Source organism: Populus trichocarpa, chromosome 1 (genome assembly GCF_000002775.5).
Source record: "Populus trichocarpa isolate Nisqually-1 chromosome 1, P.trichocarpa_v4.1, whole genome shotgun sequence".
Taxonomy (NCBI): Eukaryota; Viridiplantae; Streptophyta; class Magnoliopsida; order Malpighiales; family Salicaceae; genus Populus; species Populus trichocarpa.
In genome coordinates, this window is record NC_037285.2 from 45036411 (window position 1) to 45052449 (window position 16039).

A 16039-nucleotide genomic window follows, 5' to 3' on the forward strand; every position below is an offset into this window, starting at 1 on the left:
AGCCAACAGGATCTAAATGAATTGTCCGTCCTATCAATGCATGTCATTAACAAAGTTAGCATTCTTTAAATTATGAGTCAAACCATCCAAAAGGGTTCTCCAAGTGGGCAGTACTGTAGCTCTTACCCTTAGTATTGGTTCTTGTGAATCATAGATCATCTTCTTTGTAACACGATGAATGGTGCCGATTGTCCAAATTATCGGCATATGGAAGCCATTTAAAATTGTCAGGCACTTTCAGGACTGATCTGGTTAGTGGCAGCCTGATTTTACAATTCAGTTTGTGCCATCTAGCAGCCCTCGGCTCACCATGTTTAAGTAGATTAGGACACTGAGGTCCCAGAAGTGGGAACCTCTCAAAAGCCCATTGCTGAACTATTTGCAGGGGACCTGAAACGGTAATAGAACCCGATCGAAGCAGCAGCAGCCTGTTCTTTCAACAATCTTAAGTTCTTATAAAGACTTGCGAGCACAGCAGGAGCTAGTGCAATCTTGGTCCCTTCAGACAAATGGATGGCAACTGCAAAATCATGGTATGTTCAGGAAGAGAAGGCAAGACAAAACTTGACAACCGTAGTGCAAAAACCCTAAATGCTCGTACTCACATTGTTCATAAAATGCTTGAGCCAAGACCCATGGTGGGCTTTCTTCAACTTGCTCCGACACATTTGCTTTCGGTGTTTCCTCATCTCTTCAATTTTCACCGAATCCCCCGCAAGAGGCTCTGTCACCGGCTCACGAAGAACAGGAAGCCCAACAAGACTCCCGATATCTTCAAGAGTAATGGTTGCCTCTCCCCATGGGAAAACAAGAGTATTGGTTTCAGGACACCAGTATTCCAAGAGCCCAAATATTACATCCTCGTGACAACGAAGCTCATATCTAGAACTGATCATTGCATCACATATACCACTTTGGTTCCAAATGGAACCGTGATTTTTGGCTAGACAATCCAAGCATTCTTCCCATTGTTTCTGGGGGGGCATGCTCCAGCCTTTCAACAGAACATCTGATGGCCATTTCTGCCTGTTCTCGGAGAAAATTCCAGACAACAATGGAATGTGAGGAACCTTGGTTGACACTCTGAACAAGTGGCTTGAGAAACCTAGCAATTCTCACAGTGTGAATCCCATCTTTTGAAACCATATTCTCATCCTTGCTTCCTAAATAGAATACCACACTTCTTCTCCCTCTGCCATAATGATTCAAGAAGGGAAAGAGAATTATGAAAAAGACGGAAAAGTTGAAGGAAAAAGATGGTAGTGAAATACATCCAGGAACTGAGAGGCAAGGAATCGGATTCCATTTTTTTTTATGCAGATGAAGCACTGAAAATAGTAGCAAGTACCATGGATTCTGCGTGCTGGGCGGTCCATATGAAAAATGGTGATCAAACTAAGAAGAGTTTATGGCCTTAAAAGTAAAACATAGACTGAAGGAAAAAAGCAAATGACTCTTAGCATACCCCCTTGCCCTTGGCACCACTAGGAGGCTCCAATCATTCCCAGCCCGATGCCGGTTGAAAAATCTTCTTTTTCCTTATTTATTTCTACATTTATTTCTACTGCTACTGCTGAAAGTCATATCTTACGCATCAAAAAACAAGTCATTTACTAACTGGACTTTTGGTTACCACTAGCAAAATTGCCGACGCTTTGCTGCGAGTCACGTATTAAGCTAGTGCTCGTTATGCTGGATAAAAAAGGACTCAATAGGATAATTTTTTTTTTGTAAAGTTATTTGACGCATCTATAACAGTACATAAATCAGTTTTTATATTGTTTTGATGGAGAAATTTTTGTATTGCTAAAAAAAAACCGGACAAACTTATTCAATTCCATGAGTCAACTCAAATTAATTTAAAAAAAATTATTATTATTATAATTTTAAGACTTTGATTAAAGAGTTGATCTGGAGCAAGGATTAGGTCACAGATCAGTTTGATCATTGACCTAGATCAATATAAAGATAAAAATGCTTATTATTATAGTTTTAAAATCCGACTTGAGATTATTTTTGGGCAAAACCTGGGTCATGGGTCGGGTTGACCATTGACCTAAGTGAGCATAAGAATAAAAGTGATTATTATCATAGTTTTAAAATCCTAGTAAGGGATCGATCCATGACAAGGTTTGGGTCATGGGTTGGTTTAACCATTGACTTAGGTTAATACAAGGATAAAAATGATTATTATCATAGTTTTAAAATCCTAGTAAGGGATCGACCCATGACAAGGTTTGGGTCATGGGTTGGTTTAACCATTGACTTAGGTTAATACAAGGATAAAAATGATTATTATCATAGTTTTAAAGCTTGACTCGGAGGTCAGCCCTAGGCAAGGATTGAGTTACGAGTTGGGTTGACTATTGATTCAGGTCAACATGAGAATGAAAGTGATTATTATTATAGTTTTAAAACTTGACTTGGGGGTCGACTAGGGCAAGGCACGAGTCATGGGTCGGTTTGACCATTGACCTGGGTCAACATAAAAATAAAAATAGTTATCATAATTTTAAAACCTGACTCGGGTGCCGACCTGAGACTAGAATCTGGTTACGGGTTGGATTGACCATTGACCATGTCAATATAAGGATAAAAATAGTTATTATTATAATTTTGAAACCCAACTAAGGGTCAAGCCAGCTCACGGGTTGGGTTGATTATTGAATGGGATCAATATAAGGATAAAAAATATTATTATCATAGTTTTAAAACTCCATTTGAGGGTCAATCCAGGGCAAAGCCCAGGTCATGGGTCGGGTTGATCAATAACTTGGGTTAATGCAAGGTTAAAAATAGTTATTGTCATGATTTTAAAACCTAACTAGAAGGTCGATCAGGGACAAGGCCAAAGTCATAGGTCAAGATAGTTAACCTAGGTTGTCCTATGACAATATAAAAATAAAAATTGTTAATATTATAGTTTTAAAACTCGACTCGAAGGTCAACCCGGGATAAGGATTGGGTCACAGGTCGAGAAGGTCAACCCAGGTTGATCTAGGTCAACCCGAGTTGATCTAAGTTAACATAAAAATAAAAAATATATATTATTATAGTTTTAAAAAACTTGGAGGTCAATCCGGAACAAGTCATGGGTCACATGTTGAAATGGTCAACTTGGGTTGATCTAGATCAGTGTATAGATACAATTGGTTATTATCATAGTTTTAAAATCTAACTCGAAAGTCAACCCGAAGCAAGATCCAAGTCATAGGGTAAAATGATCAGCTTAAGTTGACCTAAATTAAAAAAAGAAAAAAAATCAAAATAACCTCGTTTTAACAAAAATAATGAAAAACAAGTCAATGGATTCTTTAATCGTTTTTTTTTATCTCGGATCGATCGGGTCAACCTGGATTTTTGATTGGGTCAACTCGGATCAATTTTTGTTTTAATTTTTTTAAAACCCAAACCAGTTCAAATCCCATGTCAGTCAAACCCCATCCAATGTCTATTAAACACAAAACAAGACAATTTATCTAATTTAATTTAGTCTAAAGACACCAAACACTAGATAACCAATATCTATCGAACACAAAATAAAACAAATTATCTATTTATCTAATCTAGCCTTGTCCAATCCAGTTCAATCAATACTATTAAGCATACCAAACACACCAAGCATATGCAATCGATAGTTTCTTTTTTCAATTTTCCAGTAAAAAATGTTCTAGTCACCATCATAAATTCATTAGACTTATTCTGTTTAAGATTATCACATGCAATTTATGAGTTTCGCTGGCGTCAGTTGGACTTGAGTATTGATCCCTGCAAATGTTGAATTTTATTTTTTCTTCCAAAACTTTGAAGTGCATAGAAGAGCAGATATAGTTGCCAACATCTTTAAGATGACGCTTCTTCTGTTAAACCCTCTGCAGTTTTTGGCCAAGAATGTAAGGGATCAGGCTCCTGTATTGTTTTCTATGGGATAATATTTGGTTTAACTTGTACACCATTCCATGCATAATGATTCAGTTCCTAGAGGCATGGATCACAAATGTGTGCCTTGACAGGGCAAATACGGAATGATGCAATGAAAGAATAGTCTAGAATTTTGTCAAACACAAAAATTTGAAGGTTATGCACAAATCAATTCCAAATGCTACAGATAGAAAATATAAGAACAGGACCCATCTTTATTATAAAATCAAAAGCACCACCAACAAAACATTTTCTCAAGTCAAAACTGTAAACTGCATAATATATTTAACAAGACAATACTCCAAGTTGAGGATATAACCCATTACATCCTTTGCTCGAGCAACACTAACTGTGAGTCAATCCAATCCATGTCCTGTTAATCTGGGTTACCAGGACGCCTTCCTTATGCCCTCCAACAGACCTTGGCTTGCCAATGAACGGAAAACAAGACGAGACATCCTAAACAGCTGATAAACACCACGAGGACGACCAGTGAAAACACATCGGTTTCTCACTCGTGTAAAGGAACTGTTCCTTGGCAACTTGGCCAGCTTATATGCATGTAGTTCACGCATCTCCTGAGGAAGTGTGGGATCTCTAACAAGTGCCTTGTAAAGGTTTCGCTTCAATTCAAATTTCTCTGCGAGCAAGCGACGGTGGTTATCTCTTATATTCCGATTCTCTTTGCGTACTTCCATCGTAACCAACAGGCTTCTCCCCTAAAAAACCAACAAAACACAACAAACATAATTCAATAAGAAACTTTTCAAATAGAAAAACTTTAATCATTCAGTAATTATTTCAAATCATACCACGTAGAAATTTAAAGAACAAAATAAACAACAAATAGAAAATTATCAAAATGCAGTCGAAAATCTCCATTATTAAAACCAGCTAAAGCATGACCTTAACCCTACATCGATGCACAAGGGTAGAAGAAAACTTTAAGAATCAAACCCAGCATAGTCTATTACTCAAGAAAGAAACCCAATTATTGTCAACTGCAAATTGAATTTCTAAAACAGAGTTCCACTATAGAAACCTTTAACAATTTACAAATTTCAGAAAAATAAACTGTTTATCACGCATTGGTACACAAAGGATTAATTAGAACCCAACTAAGCATCAAAAACCCAACTTTTTCTTAGCAAAAGGATAATTTCCACAACAAAAATAGTATGTGCTAGAATGCAAGGATTGATTAAAACCCAGATGCATTTATGGGTTTTGGGATCCAACCATTTCCCTAGCTGTTGCTAAATCTATTACTAAAATTTAATAAAAATGAACACCAGATAAATTACAAAGAGACAGTGAACCAAATTTAGAAAAGAGCAAGACCCGAGTTAAGTGATAACATAAATCTAGTCCATACAAAAAAAGGAATAGAAAAAATCCATTAAGAAAAAATTGCATGCCCAAATGAAAAATTACATAAAATTGAAAACCCAGATCTAGATTACTCACAAGTCAATAGGGGATGGGAGCGGAGGGGTTAGGGTTTTAGTGTTGTAAAAAGATGGAAAAAGTGGGAGGTCTGTCGAGAGGGTAGTGTCACACCAAAATTCAAATCCTCTCAATAGACAACACTAATGTCATTAGACGACACTAATGTCATTATTCTCAAGAAAATGTCTACAAACATTAAGGTATGAATATATGGTAAGTTTTTAACCAGATCAAAGAGAATGACTTGGTCTCAAGCTCTTAGTACTGCGAATTAACTTAGAATGGGAAAAAAAGCATTTACACCAACAAGGGTTATGAGATCATGATCGTCAAGGCCTTTATCAGAAAGTTTTTGCTTCTTCGTCTAGAGGTGAAGGTAAATTTGAGGCTTGGGATGATAACGAGACTCTGCCATCTCTGTTTTCAAAAGGCTTTGCACAGACAAAGCCATTACAAAAATCACCAAAACAACCAGCCATAATCCTTCCATTGTTCTACGCTTTCTCACTTATTAATTAATTACTGCCAGAATTTGCATTATACAAGTTTTGCATTTTCCCCTCCTGGAGGAGAGTAGGTGGTGTAAAACAGTCCATTTCTCACTCACAATGCTTATTTTCTCCTTTTCATTTCTTATGGTTTCTGCAAAAGACATCAGAACAGATTCTAGATACAAGTTTTGCATTTTCTAGCCCTTCAATGCTTTATCAATACTCTTCTGGTCAACTAGAATAGTACGTTAGCTAAACTAATGAGATGTTCACATATGAGAATTCCCAAACGATAATCTAATAAAATGCAGAATGAGTCTGCAACCATCAAAATCTTCAGCTTCTGCCACATGGCACAGCCATAGTTTAAGGGAAAATGAAAGAAATTACCTGAAAGGTGCTAATATCAAACTCTCCAGAGGAAAGGTCAACAAGAGGTGGCCGGTGTTTCGAATGTCCAACTTCCCACCCTTACAGTAATAAGAAAATCAGAATGTCTGGTGATCAGTTCGTCCAAAGATTTTAGCATATACATATAATTAGGCAGAATCGAACACAGAGACACAATAAACCAACCTTAGGTGCAGACTTACTGCCGCCGACAGGTCTGCTGGAGATTGGAGAGGACTGGAGAGCAAGAGGGAAAAAAAAAGAGAAGGGAGGATTCGGCTGGAGAGTTAAGTGAGAAGCCCTAGTTTTTCTTAGGTGGGTATAAATGTAATTTTCTTTAAGTTTAAGGTCATGTCTATATTCCAGATCGGGTACGGGCAGAGTTTTGGACCGGACAAAGCACTATCCATACTCTCTACCTATACCCAAACAAACAAATAAAAAATATATATATTTATTGAATTGTCATACTACGATACTGTTTGGAAAACACAATATAAATTATATATTTTTTAATTTTTTATTAAAAAAATTAATAATTTTTTAATTTTTTTAAATTATTTTATGTCAAAAATAATTTTAAAAAATAAAAAAAATATATTATATTAATATATGTTTAAATAAAAAATATTTTAAAAAATAATATAATGTGAAATATCCTCAACTGTGTACGTGGCTTACGCATTGGGCCCAAATTGTATTGATCGTTTACTCCAGTAATATTGTGCCAGCCCAAATGGTTAAAACATTTTTTTTATTTCTTTGCTTGCCAAAAACGCTATGATTTTGTCTTAAAAATAAATAAATAAAAAGGATATATGGGCTATGATTTCAATTATAAACCACTTGTGAAATTACATTTGTTTTTATTCGATAATATATGATTATTATTTTTTGGTGTTAAGGAATGAGAGGTAGGTAAGTTATTTCTATTTTGCTATGTACCCGAAGAGATATTTCTTTATTTTTTAGCCTAAAACTAGGTTATTGTCGCCCAATACTACAAGCCATGCCAAGTTATTTTAATGTAAAAAAAAATTTAGATAAGTTTTTTTAAAAAAATATTAAGATAATGATATACTAGATTAATTCAAATTAATTTGGGTTAATTTATCAAACTTGTAATTCAGGTCAGATCAAATGAGTTTTTTTTATTTAGTTATATAATAAAGAAACTATAAAGACCAATTCAAAATAAAATAAATATTGAACGATGAAATTAAAAAAAATCAACAAAAACCTATGTGAAATGATGAAATTGAAAAAAAAAACATGATAAGTCATCATGATTGTGGAAAAAAAATTAAATAAAATATTCATTAAATATTAAAATATATTATACATATAGCAATTGGGAAATTTTTCCTTTTTAAAATAATATGGACCTAAAAGTTATCTATAATTTAATTTTTATAGTTCTTTGAAACTATTAAATAATGATAATTAAATTAATTAAATGATGTCTTATTTAGTCTTTTGCCGAGCAAATCTTACAAATCTCTTAAACATGGTCTAATTTATAAAAGTTACAACACGTGAAATCTCTAACCTAATTCAATCAAAAAGTCTAATTGTTAACCAATTTAATTTTGAAGAATAAGATTAGTAAAAAAATATTCATGAAAAACTAAAAAGATGATAAAATTTAATAGAAAAAAAAACTAAAAAGAAAGCATTTTAATTAAAAAATTAAAAAATAATCCCAAATAAAATAAATAAAAAATAAAAAAACATGATTATCAAATTTTTAAAATAAAAATAATCATAGAGGTGAAATTGAAAAATACATGTAAAAACAAAACAAACCTAGAAAAACATCATATACCAGGTCAAATTTTAAAAACTCTTAACCCGTAAAACTCCAAATCCAAATCCAATTAAAAAATTTATTTTGAGCTAATTTTAAAAAATTTATAAAAAAAAATAACAATTAAAAAACATGAATTAAACTTAGAAACACTGCCTTAAAATGCTACGCTTGATGGCTGGATAGACTCCATGCACCAATAAGGTTTTTTTTTTTTAAATTTTTTTAAATAAATATAATTTATAACAATACTCCTGAATGTAATTAAAATTTATAATAAAAACAATATTAAATAATGAAAAAGCCATCGTATGAGACTTTAAGGATATCAATTTATAGTAATTACACTATTAAAAAAACTTAAAATTATAAAAATATCTTAAAGAAATTGGTATCAGATTATTTTATTTCAGAATTAAATAAATAATTTTATTGTACATTTAAAAACAAAATTACCATCCTACTTCATACAATTCAAAAAAACAATTATATAATAGTGAAAAAAAACACTTCACCATCGATGCCAAGTTCAAAGTTTTAATGGCCAAGTAACTATACTATTACAATTATTACAATGAATAGCATTCCACGTCTTGGGACTCTGGTAACTTTCCTTCAAATTATCACGGGTGCCCTTACACTCCATTGAGGTGACGGGTTCCAACTAGAAATTCCAGACTAGCTTCTTAACTATGAAACACTGTAGCAGGAATTACTTAGAAACCTGATAGAGGAGCGGAAGCATGGCAGCAATTTGAACAAGTAATCATCAATTGCATGAGCGATATTCTGGATAAGAAATTAAAATATGAAGCTGGACACGGTTTTAAGATACTGGCCTGCTTCAAACTTGTTCAGCAAATGCAGAAATGTACACCCATAAAACTGGGCAATGCATGACTGTAAAGGAGAACTGGAGATGTCCATATGAACAATTTCAACCTCCTCTGTAGCAACTTTTTTTTTCTTTTTTGTCCATTAACAGCTCCTCCACCTTTAAAAACCTCCCATTTCCAAACTGGCAGCACCGACTGAAATTAGTGCATACAGGAATGGTGTACAGTAGTGATGCTTCCCGGACATATAAATAAATTGTCAGTGAAGAACGACACACAGATGCGACGATCCTTGAAAGAAATAAACAAAGATCAACATGTAAACTCAACACAGTAATGCAAAATATTGATTATTTAACAGCAGTGAGAACCAAAAAGGCATTTAAAAATAAACATGCTTGCAGAAACTTTGGCAAATGTTGCTACGTAATAAGCACCAATTAAATGTGAACAGAGAAGAAGAAACAAATTTAAAACCGTTTAGAATGCAGTTGTTTTACTTATCATTATCAGTATCATTTCTTCCTTGAATAAGTTCTTATAATAGAGAGATGAAACCATCAGGAGCATTGGATAATTGAATCAACACTGAAACTTGAAGAGTCTTAGATGACCATCGTGAGAAATTTACATCCAAATTCATCATTTGGTTTCAAGACGTCATGTAGGACTCTCCAAACATACATAACCAACAGAGGAAGTGGAGTGTGTGAGGGATCAGACACCTCACGGGAACTCCAATTTACTAATAGCAATGCGTAAGAATAAACACAAAGCTCGAATTTTTTTGACACTAAATTACAGTACCAGTAAATAATTTGATCATGTTATCTTAAAAGAAATGCACATCTCTCATAATTATTTTCTTCATCAATAGATATCAGTCCACTACTTTTCAATTTCAAATCACTCATCACAGAGATGTGCAATGTTCAATCTAGCATTGAACAATAAATTCTGATGGGCTCAAGTGAAGAAAATGAAAGCACGCATAAGCAACCATTTGTTCTAGCTTTGAAAACATAAATCAACTTTCTGAAATCTTTTTCCTGAATCTTTTTGACATGAGAACATATCCACTAAAATTTTCTTTGGTCATAATAGCATAATTCCACAAAGGCATTTCAGAATCTGCTACATCCTAGGCAAACAAAAGTCCTCCGTCCCAACCCAAACTTCTCCATTCAACAAACTCATTTAACAGTACATGATTCAGGAATGAATATCATATAATAGCACAATATTTCACATGGATACGAAACAGTAAATTGCAAGCCAAACGGTATGTTATAGCTAGCAAGAGTGTGTGATCGTGTACAAACTTAAGATATTGTATATAAAATGTACAAATAAACAAGAAAGATAAAATGTATCCCTCAGATACATTGTTCATCAAGCAGAATCAGTTCATTACTTTTACTTTCAGTTCTATTCTTCATAGAGACACAAAACAATATCACCAGGAAACCAATAGCAAATGCATGTATAAACACACACACACTTTCATTCAAGAAAACCACTCATTTTCCACGGTTTATCTTGGACAAGCAAATATTCCTTAATTTCTCCGTATTGGGAATCAACAAAATGATTCACTAATCCAATTCACGTTGTAAGACCCATCAAAGCAAACGATAGAATCTCAAAAAACGGGCGTTTCCAATGGGTCCAAATCATGAACTTCTTAAGCCATTTTGAATGACCCAGTAAAAAAATCCGACTTAAAGCAAAACCCAATTTTTTTTTAACAAGAAAACTACTTTGCAAACATATTGAACAAAGAAATGACAGAAACCGAACAGAAGAAGTGGCACATCCCTCAGAATTGTTAGTGATCATCAATGGAGATCAGCCCACTACTTTTAATTGAAAAATCAGTTCACTCTTCATAGGGATACAAACCAAATGGAAAATCTCACGAGTAGAGTGTTAGTGAAGAAGATTGATTAGCTTTTGTATTTGTAGAAACAAGAACAAAAATGGCAGCGCTTTCAATCTATTACTTACTGTTGTACCTCCTAAACTTTTGCTTTATAATTTTTTTTTCCAATATTATAATTTAAATAAAAAAATAAATTGAAAATATTTAAATTGACAAAGCAAACCAATAAATCTGGTGCTGGGTCTTTATTTATATATATATATATATATATATATATATATATATATATATAGACACACTAACGAAAAACACTGCTGAAATGGCGCAATTTCAAATTCAACAGCACTGTTAAAATCAGCAACATTGATGAGATCGACAATGTTGATAGTAATAGACAGTGTCGGCAGAATTGATAGCAGGGGCTAAAAATAAATTTAGATAGTCCAAGAATTAACAAAAACACTACTTAAATAAAAGATAGTTCAAGGTACATACCAAACATAACAGATTTGACAACATAGACTAACAATTACACAACAGTGTTAATGGGTTGTTACGATAGTTATGATTATGGCTTCATAGAAAAAATGAATGTTCAGATCATAAAGACATGATTACTAAACATGAAAGCACGACTGAGATTGCTTTTCAAGATACTAATATCATAGGATCATAGGTCAAAACCTCCCACTAAATTCAAGAGAACATGGGGAGAAAGTGTCTCACTACTTTCTAAAATGTAGGAATGGTAGTTATATGCTTTGTAACCTTTCATATGCTTATTTATAAATAGGCTAGAGAGCCTTGGCTATGTAGGCAGAAATGTATAGCATGCAAGTTTTATGCATAGCACACATATATGGATTTGTGTATTTCATTTGTTGTTGAGATTAATAAAGGTTCGAATTGATTCCTATAATAACTTGGGTGTTTAATATACATTACGTCCTTTCTATTATGTGTTTCGCTTATCTCATAACAAGGGAGAGTGTGAGGAAACCTCTTGGTGAGGAGAAACACTTACCTGCTAGGCAAATATGAGTTAATCGCTAAAGGAAATGCTGAGTCTAGTAGGACTAGACTGCTATATAGGAGCTGAAAATTTCGACGAGAAATTAACCCCGTCATAATTGGTATTAGAATGCGGTTACATTCTTAGCAGGATGACGAGATTATTTTGTGGACAAATCGACTAACTGATTTGGGAGAGCCATCGTTGGGATAGTTGCGAAATTGGTGGCTAAACTTCATATGCCTAATGTTATGAAGGCAATTCAGGAAAGATTGACGCATCTTGAGGGCTTGATGGGTCAAATTCCTGAAGATGAAGATTATTCATTTCATGACAGGATAGAGTTGGCAATGGATATCACTAAAAAGGCTGATGGACAGTATGTCGAACTTGCAGCAGAAACAGGTTATAAGTGGTAGGCTGTCGATGAAAAGTTATCTGTCTTAAGGAGGCAGTTGCAAACAATACTAAGGGTGTTGGATCCTCCAAGCCAAAGGCTTTAAAATCAAAACCATTTGCTGGAACAAAGAGTTCAAAGGATTTGGAGAACTTTTTGTGGGATATGGAACATTATTTTAGTGTGGCCAAAATCTATGTTGATGGTTAAGTGGACATCGTGATGATGTACCTAACGGGTGATACAAAGTTATGGTGGCGAACAAGGACCAAAGAAGACATGAGAGGGTCTAAAACAGGAGTTAAAGGAATAATTTCTACCCAATAACACGTCCTGGATTGCAAGGGGAGACTTGAAAAAGTTAAGGCATGATGGATCGGTGAGGGATTATGTGAAGAGATTCAATTCTTTGATCTTAGATATTGACAACATGTCCAAGGAGGATAAATTGTTCAACTTTCTGTTTGGACTTCAGTCGTGGGCATAGTTAGAGTTAAGGAGGTAGAAGATTTCATATTTGTCTTTAACCATTGTTGTTGTCGATGGATTGGCAGACTTTAAAGTAAAAACCAGCGAAGGGACTACTGAAGCTTCTTAGTTTTTGTTAAACCTTAAGGGGAAGGATGAGATGAAAAAAGAAGAAGAAATTTGGTGGGGGAGAACCTAAACATGCTGCTGATAATGAAAAATCAGTGGGAAGGTAATCAGTAAGGGTTCAAAACCAAATTTCTACTGCTTTTTATGTGATGGAAATCACTCTACTAGAGACTGTCCGAAGAGGGAAAAACTCAATACTATCGTTATGAAAGATGGTGATAAGGACACTGCACACATAAATCCCATACATGTGTTTAATGGCTAAGATAAAATTTAGTCATGTTGGGACCAGCTTGGATAAGGTGGGTATGGCCGGGCAAGACTACCTTGGGTGGGGCAGGCTTGGGGTCTTTTTTTGTATTTTGTCAATAAAAGATTAGGGTGACAAGCAAAATAGCTATGCTGGAATTGTGGCCAACAGACAGGCTATACTGTAGTGATTAGGAATTCAAGGAACCTTAACGACGAGGACTGATTGAGGAGAAGAATTTGATAGCCAAGTCATGCAGAGATTTGGTTGAGGCACCATACTAGATGAATTTGGTTTGGTATGTTGCCTTGGAAGGGAGGTAATACAATAACATTGAGGACGTTAGGAGTCTGCACTTTGATGATGAATAGTTTGAGTGACAGTTTCAATGACTAGGTTAGTAGGTTCGGTTGAGGAGCCAAAATCATCGACAAGGATGATTTGGTATGCTGTCTTAATGGAGAGGTAATATGGGTGGCTATTCTATGTATCTTGATGTTGAGAGATTCAAAGTGATAAAAATATTATTATTGGCTTTTGTTGGGTTATCATGTTGTGAGTTTTTGGTGGACAAACATGCAGCAAATATGGGAGCAGTAAGGCTGTTACATCAACTATAAATGGTGTCATGAAGTGTCTTGGGCACAACAATAGGCATATGGATAACAGGTCAGGAGGGCTTGATGCTGAAATGCTACGTATGTGCATGCTTGGGCAGGGTTGGGACTTGCGAAGGAACTTCAACATAGAATTACGTTGATCATTAAAAAGGGTTGTCTCATTTTGCTTACAAGTTTTATATGAAACAATTAGAGAGTTGAGTGGATCTTATAGGGATTTACGTGATTCTTTAAAGTGGTTTTGTATGGTATTATTTATGAGAAAAAAGGATGGAAGCATCATGAAAATAGGCTTGCAGGTTTATGAATTGGCATGTGGGATTGCTAATAAATAAGGACAGCTTATGTGCGGCTTAAGGAAGTCGCATATGAATTCTGGTAGACATCGAAATTAAGTGATCGTGAAGAGGTGTGACTTTCTCTTTGGCTAGATGAGATCGATAAGATTGGTCTCATTGCTTTGGGTTGAGACTTAAAGTGTGTTTTGACTTTGTGGGAAACAAGCAAGACCCTAGAGAAGACGTTAGTAATAGCTTGGTTCTAAAACTAGTGACGACGAGAATGTCAAAGTCCTAGGCATCCTAGATTTAGTGGATAAAATTTTATTGAATGTGGGTAGATAGGCTTTGTGTGTTGGGTATAAATTTATGATAGTAGGTAGATGTTATGTAGGGGTATAAGTTTGTTCAATAAGGGCTTTAGTTTCTTTTAGTGGGGGACGTTTGTAATATAGTCAAAATCCAGAATGAATACGCTAACGTAAAACACTGTTAGAATGACACAATGGACAATGTCAAATTCTGCAACAGTGTCAAAATTGGTAGCACTAATGAGATCGACAACGTTAATAGAATCAACAGAGTCAACAGAATCAGCAACAGAGGTTAGCGATAAGTTTAGACGATGAATAGTTCAAGACTTGATGAAAACACTACTTGGACGAAGGACAATCCAAGGCAGACATTAAACACGACAGATTCAAAAGCATGGACTGACAATTACGCAACAATATTTGTGAGTTGTTATAATAGTTATGACCATGGCTTCATGGGGGGAAATGGATGTCCAGATCATGAAGACATGGTTACTAAGTGTGGGATCATAGTTGGGATTGCTCCATAAGACACTCAGATCATGAAATCATTGGTAAAAACCACCCATTAAGTTCATGGGAACATGGGGGAGAAAGTGCCCCACTACTCCCTAAAATAGAGGGATGATAATTGTATGCTTTGTAACCTTTCATATGCTTGTTTATAAATAAGCTAGAGAGCCTTGGCTATGTAGGCAGAAATGTATAGCATGCAAATTTTGTGCATAACACACACATACAAATTTGTGTATTTCCTTTATTATTGAGATTAATAAAGGTTGGGATTGGTTCCCGTAATAACTTGTGTGTTTATATACGTTACACCCTTTCTACTTGTGTGTTCTGCTTGTCTCGTAACAAGGAAGAGTATGGGGAAACCTCTTGGTAAGGAGAAACACCTAGTTGCTAGGTAAACACAAGTAGATCGATAAATGGAAGAATGAGTCTAATGGGACTATATTGTTGTATAAGGGAAGAAAGTTTCGATGAGAAATTAACCCTGTGATAATTATTGGTTGTTGGGTAAGTCTAGTCTGCTCATGAGGGATGAGCCTAGTCCAAGTTATTAGATGCGTTACTAAAGGAAGTAACCACTTCCTCAATTTATACATATAGGGACATAACCAATATGAAAAAAAGAAGTTTTTCATTGTTGAAAGAATATAGGTCTCTCTTTCTTTTCTCCTATCTTGGACTCTCTGCATTAACTTGACAAGATTTATAAAGACGTTCTTACTTTGAAATATCACTTTGGTTCTAGTAATTGAAGTGGCATGAAGTAATTAATCCAGGGACAAGAAAACGAATTATCATGTAACAAGTTTTCTTTTTAAATCTACATTAGTATTGGAGCCATGGTTTTAATATTTTTTTATGTGCAATACACTTGTTACTGCATAAACGTTAGTTGTACATTCTGTGTTGAAAGAATGCTTCCTTTAAGTCTTTGATTGACAAAACTTTATCTGATGTATTATCATTCAAATTTGATGAAGCATTGAAGAGTGAATAATTATAATTTGATTAGGATTTTGTCTTTTCTATCATTAATTAAAAAGACCCTTCTGTCAAAAAATAACATTTGTATAATTGCCATTTGTTAATTAAAAAAATAAAAAATTATGTCTATTGAAAATTTGCTTTAAATGGCACAATTGCCAAATAAAGCAAATACACATCTAGAATATGACACATGTGCAACTACCATTTGGTAGTTGAAAAAAAAAAACTGAGAGTAATTGCCATGTGTAACTACCATTTGATAGTTGAAAAAAAAAGACAAATAAAAATGTAG

The 16039-nt window shown here is 34.4% G+C and overlaps 2 protein-coding genes and 4 non-coding genes across 6 annotated transcripts; all 6 read right to left on the bottom strand.

The window, feature by feature from the left end:
• Positions 1-1345, bottom strand: LOC18095954 (uncharacterized). Its single transcript, XM_052448632.1, has 2 exons — positions 602-1345; positions 1-538 (listed from the first exon to the last, which is right to left on the bottom strand). Exons 1-2 carry the CDS (start codon positions 984-986, stop codon positions 357-359), a joined length of 567 nt encoding a protein of 188 aa, XP_052304592.1. The 5' UTR covers positions 987-1345; the 3' UTR covers positions 1-356.
• A 2771-nt stretch (positions 1346-4116) lies between these two features.
• LOC18095955 (ribosomal protein S14, mitochondrial) lies at positions 4117-6589 on the bottom strand. The gene is made up of 3 exons (XM_024601118.2): positions 6438-6589; positions 6252-6331; positions 4117-4640 (listed from the first exon to the last, which is right to left on the bottom strand). The coding sequence occupies exon 3, from the start codon at positions 4617-4619 to the stop codon at positions 4308-4310; it is 312 nt and encodes a 103-aa protein (XP_024456886.1). The 5' UTR covers positions 4620-4640; positions 6252-6331; positions 6438-6589; the 3' UTR covers positions 4117-4307.
• A 2860-nt stretch (positions 6590-9449) lies between these two features.
• LOC112326344 (small nucleolar RNA Z161/Z228) lies at positions 9450-9547 on the bottom strand. The gene has a single exon (XR_002979980.1). It is a non-coding gene; the product is annotated as a small nucleolar RNA Z161/Z228 (small nucleolar RNA).
• Positions 9548-9740: 193 nt separating this feature from the next.
• Positions 9741-9818, bottom strand: LOC112326350 (small nucleolar RNA R21). Its single transcript, XR_002979986.1, has one exon. It is a non-coding gene; the product is annotated as a small nucleolar RNA R21 (small nucleolar RNA).
• Positions 9819-10264: 446 nt separating this feature from the next.
• On the bottom strand, positions 10265-10340 carry LOC112326352 (small nucleolar RNA R21). Its single transcript, XR_002979988.1, has one exon. It is a non-coding gene; the product is annotated as a small nucleolar RNA R21 (small nucleolar RNA).
• Positions 10341-10707: 367 nt separating this feature from the next.
• On the bottom strand, positions 10708-10791 carry LOC112326349 (small nucleolar RNA R21). The gene has a single exon (XR_002979985.1). It is a non-coding gene; the product is annotated as a small nucleolar RNA R21 (small nucleolar RNA).
• Between the last annotated feature and the right edge of the window lie 5248 nt (positions 10792-16039).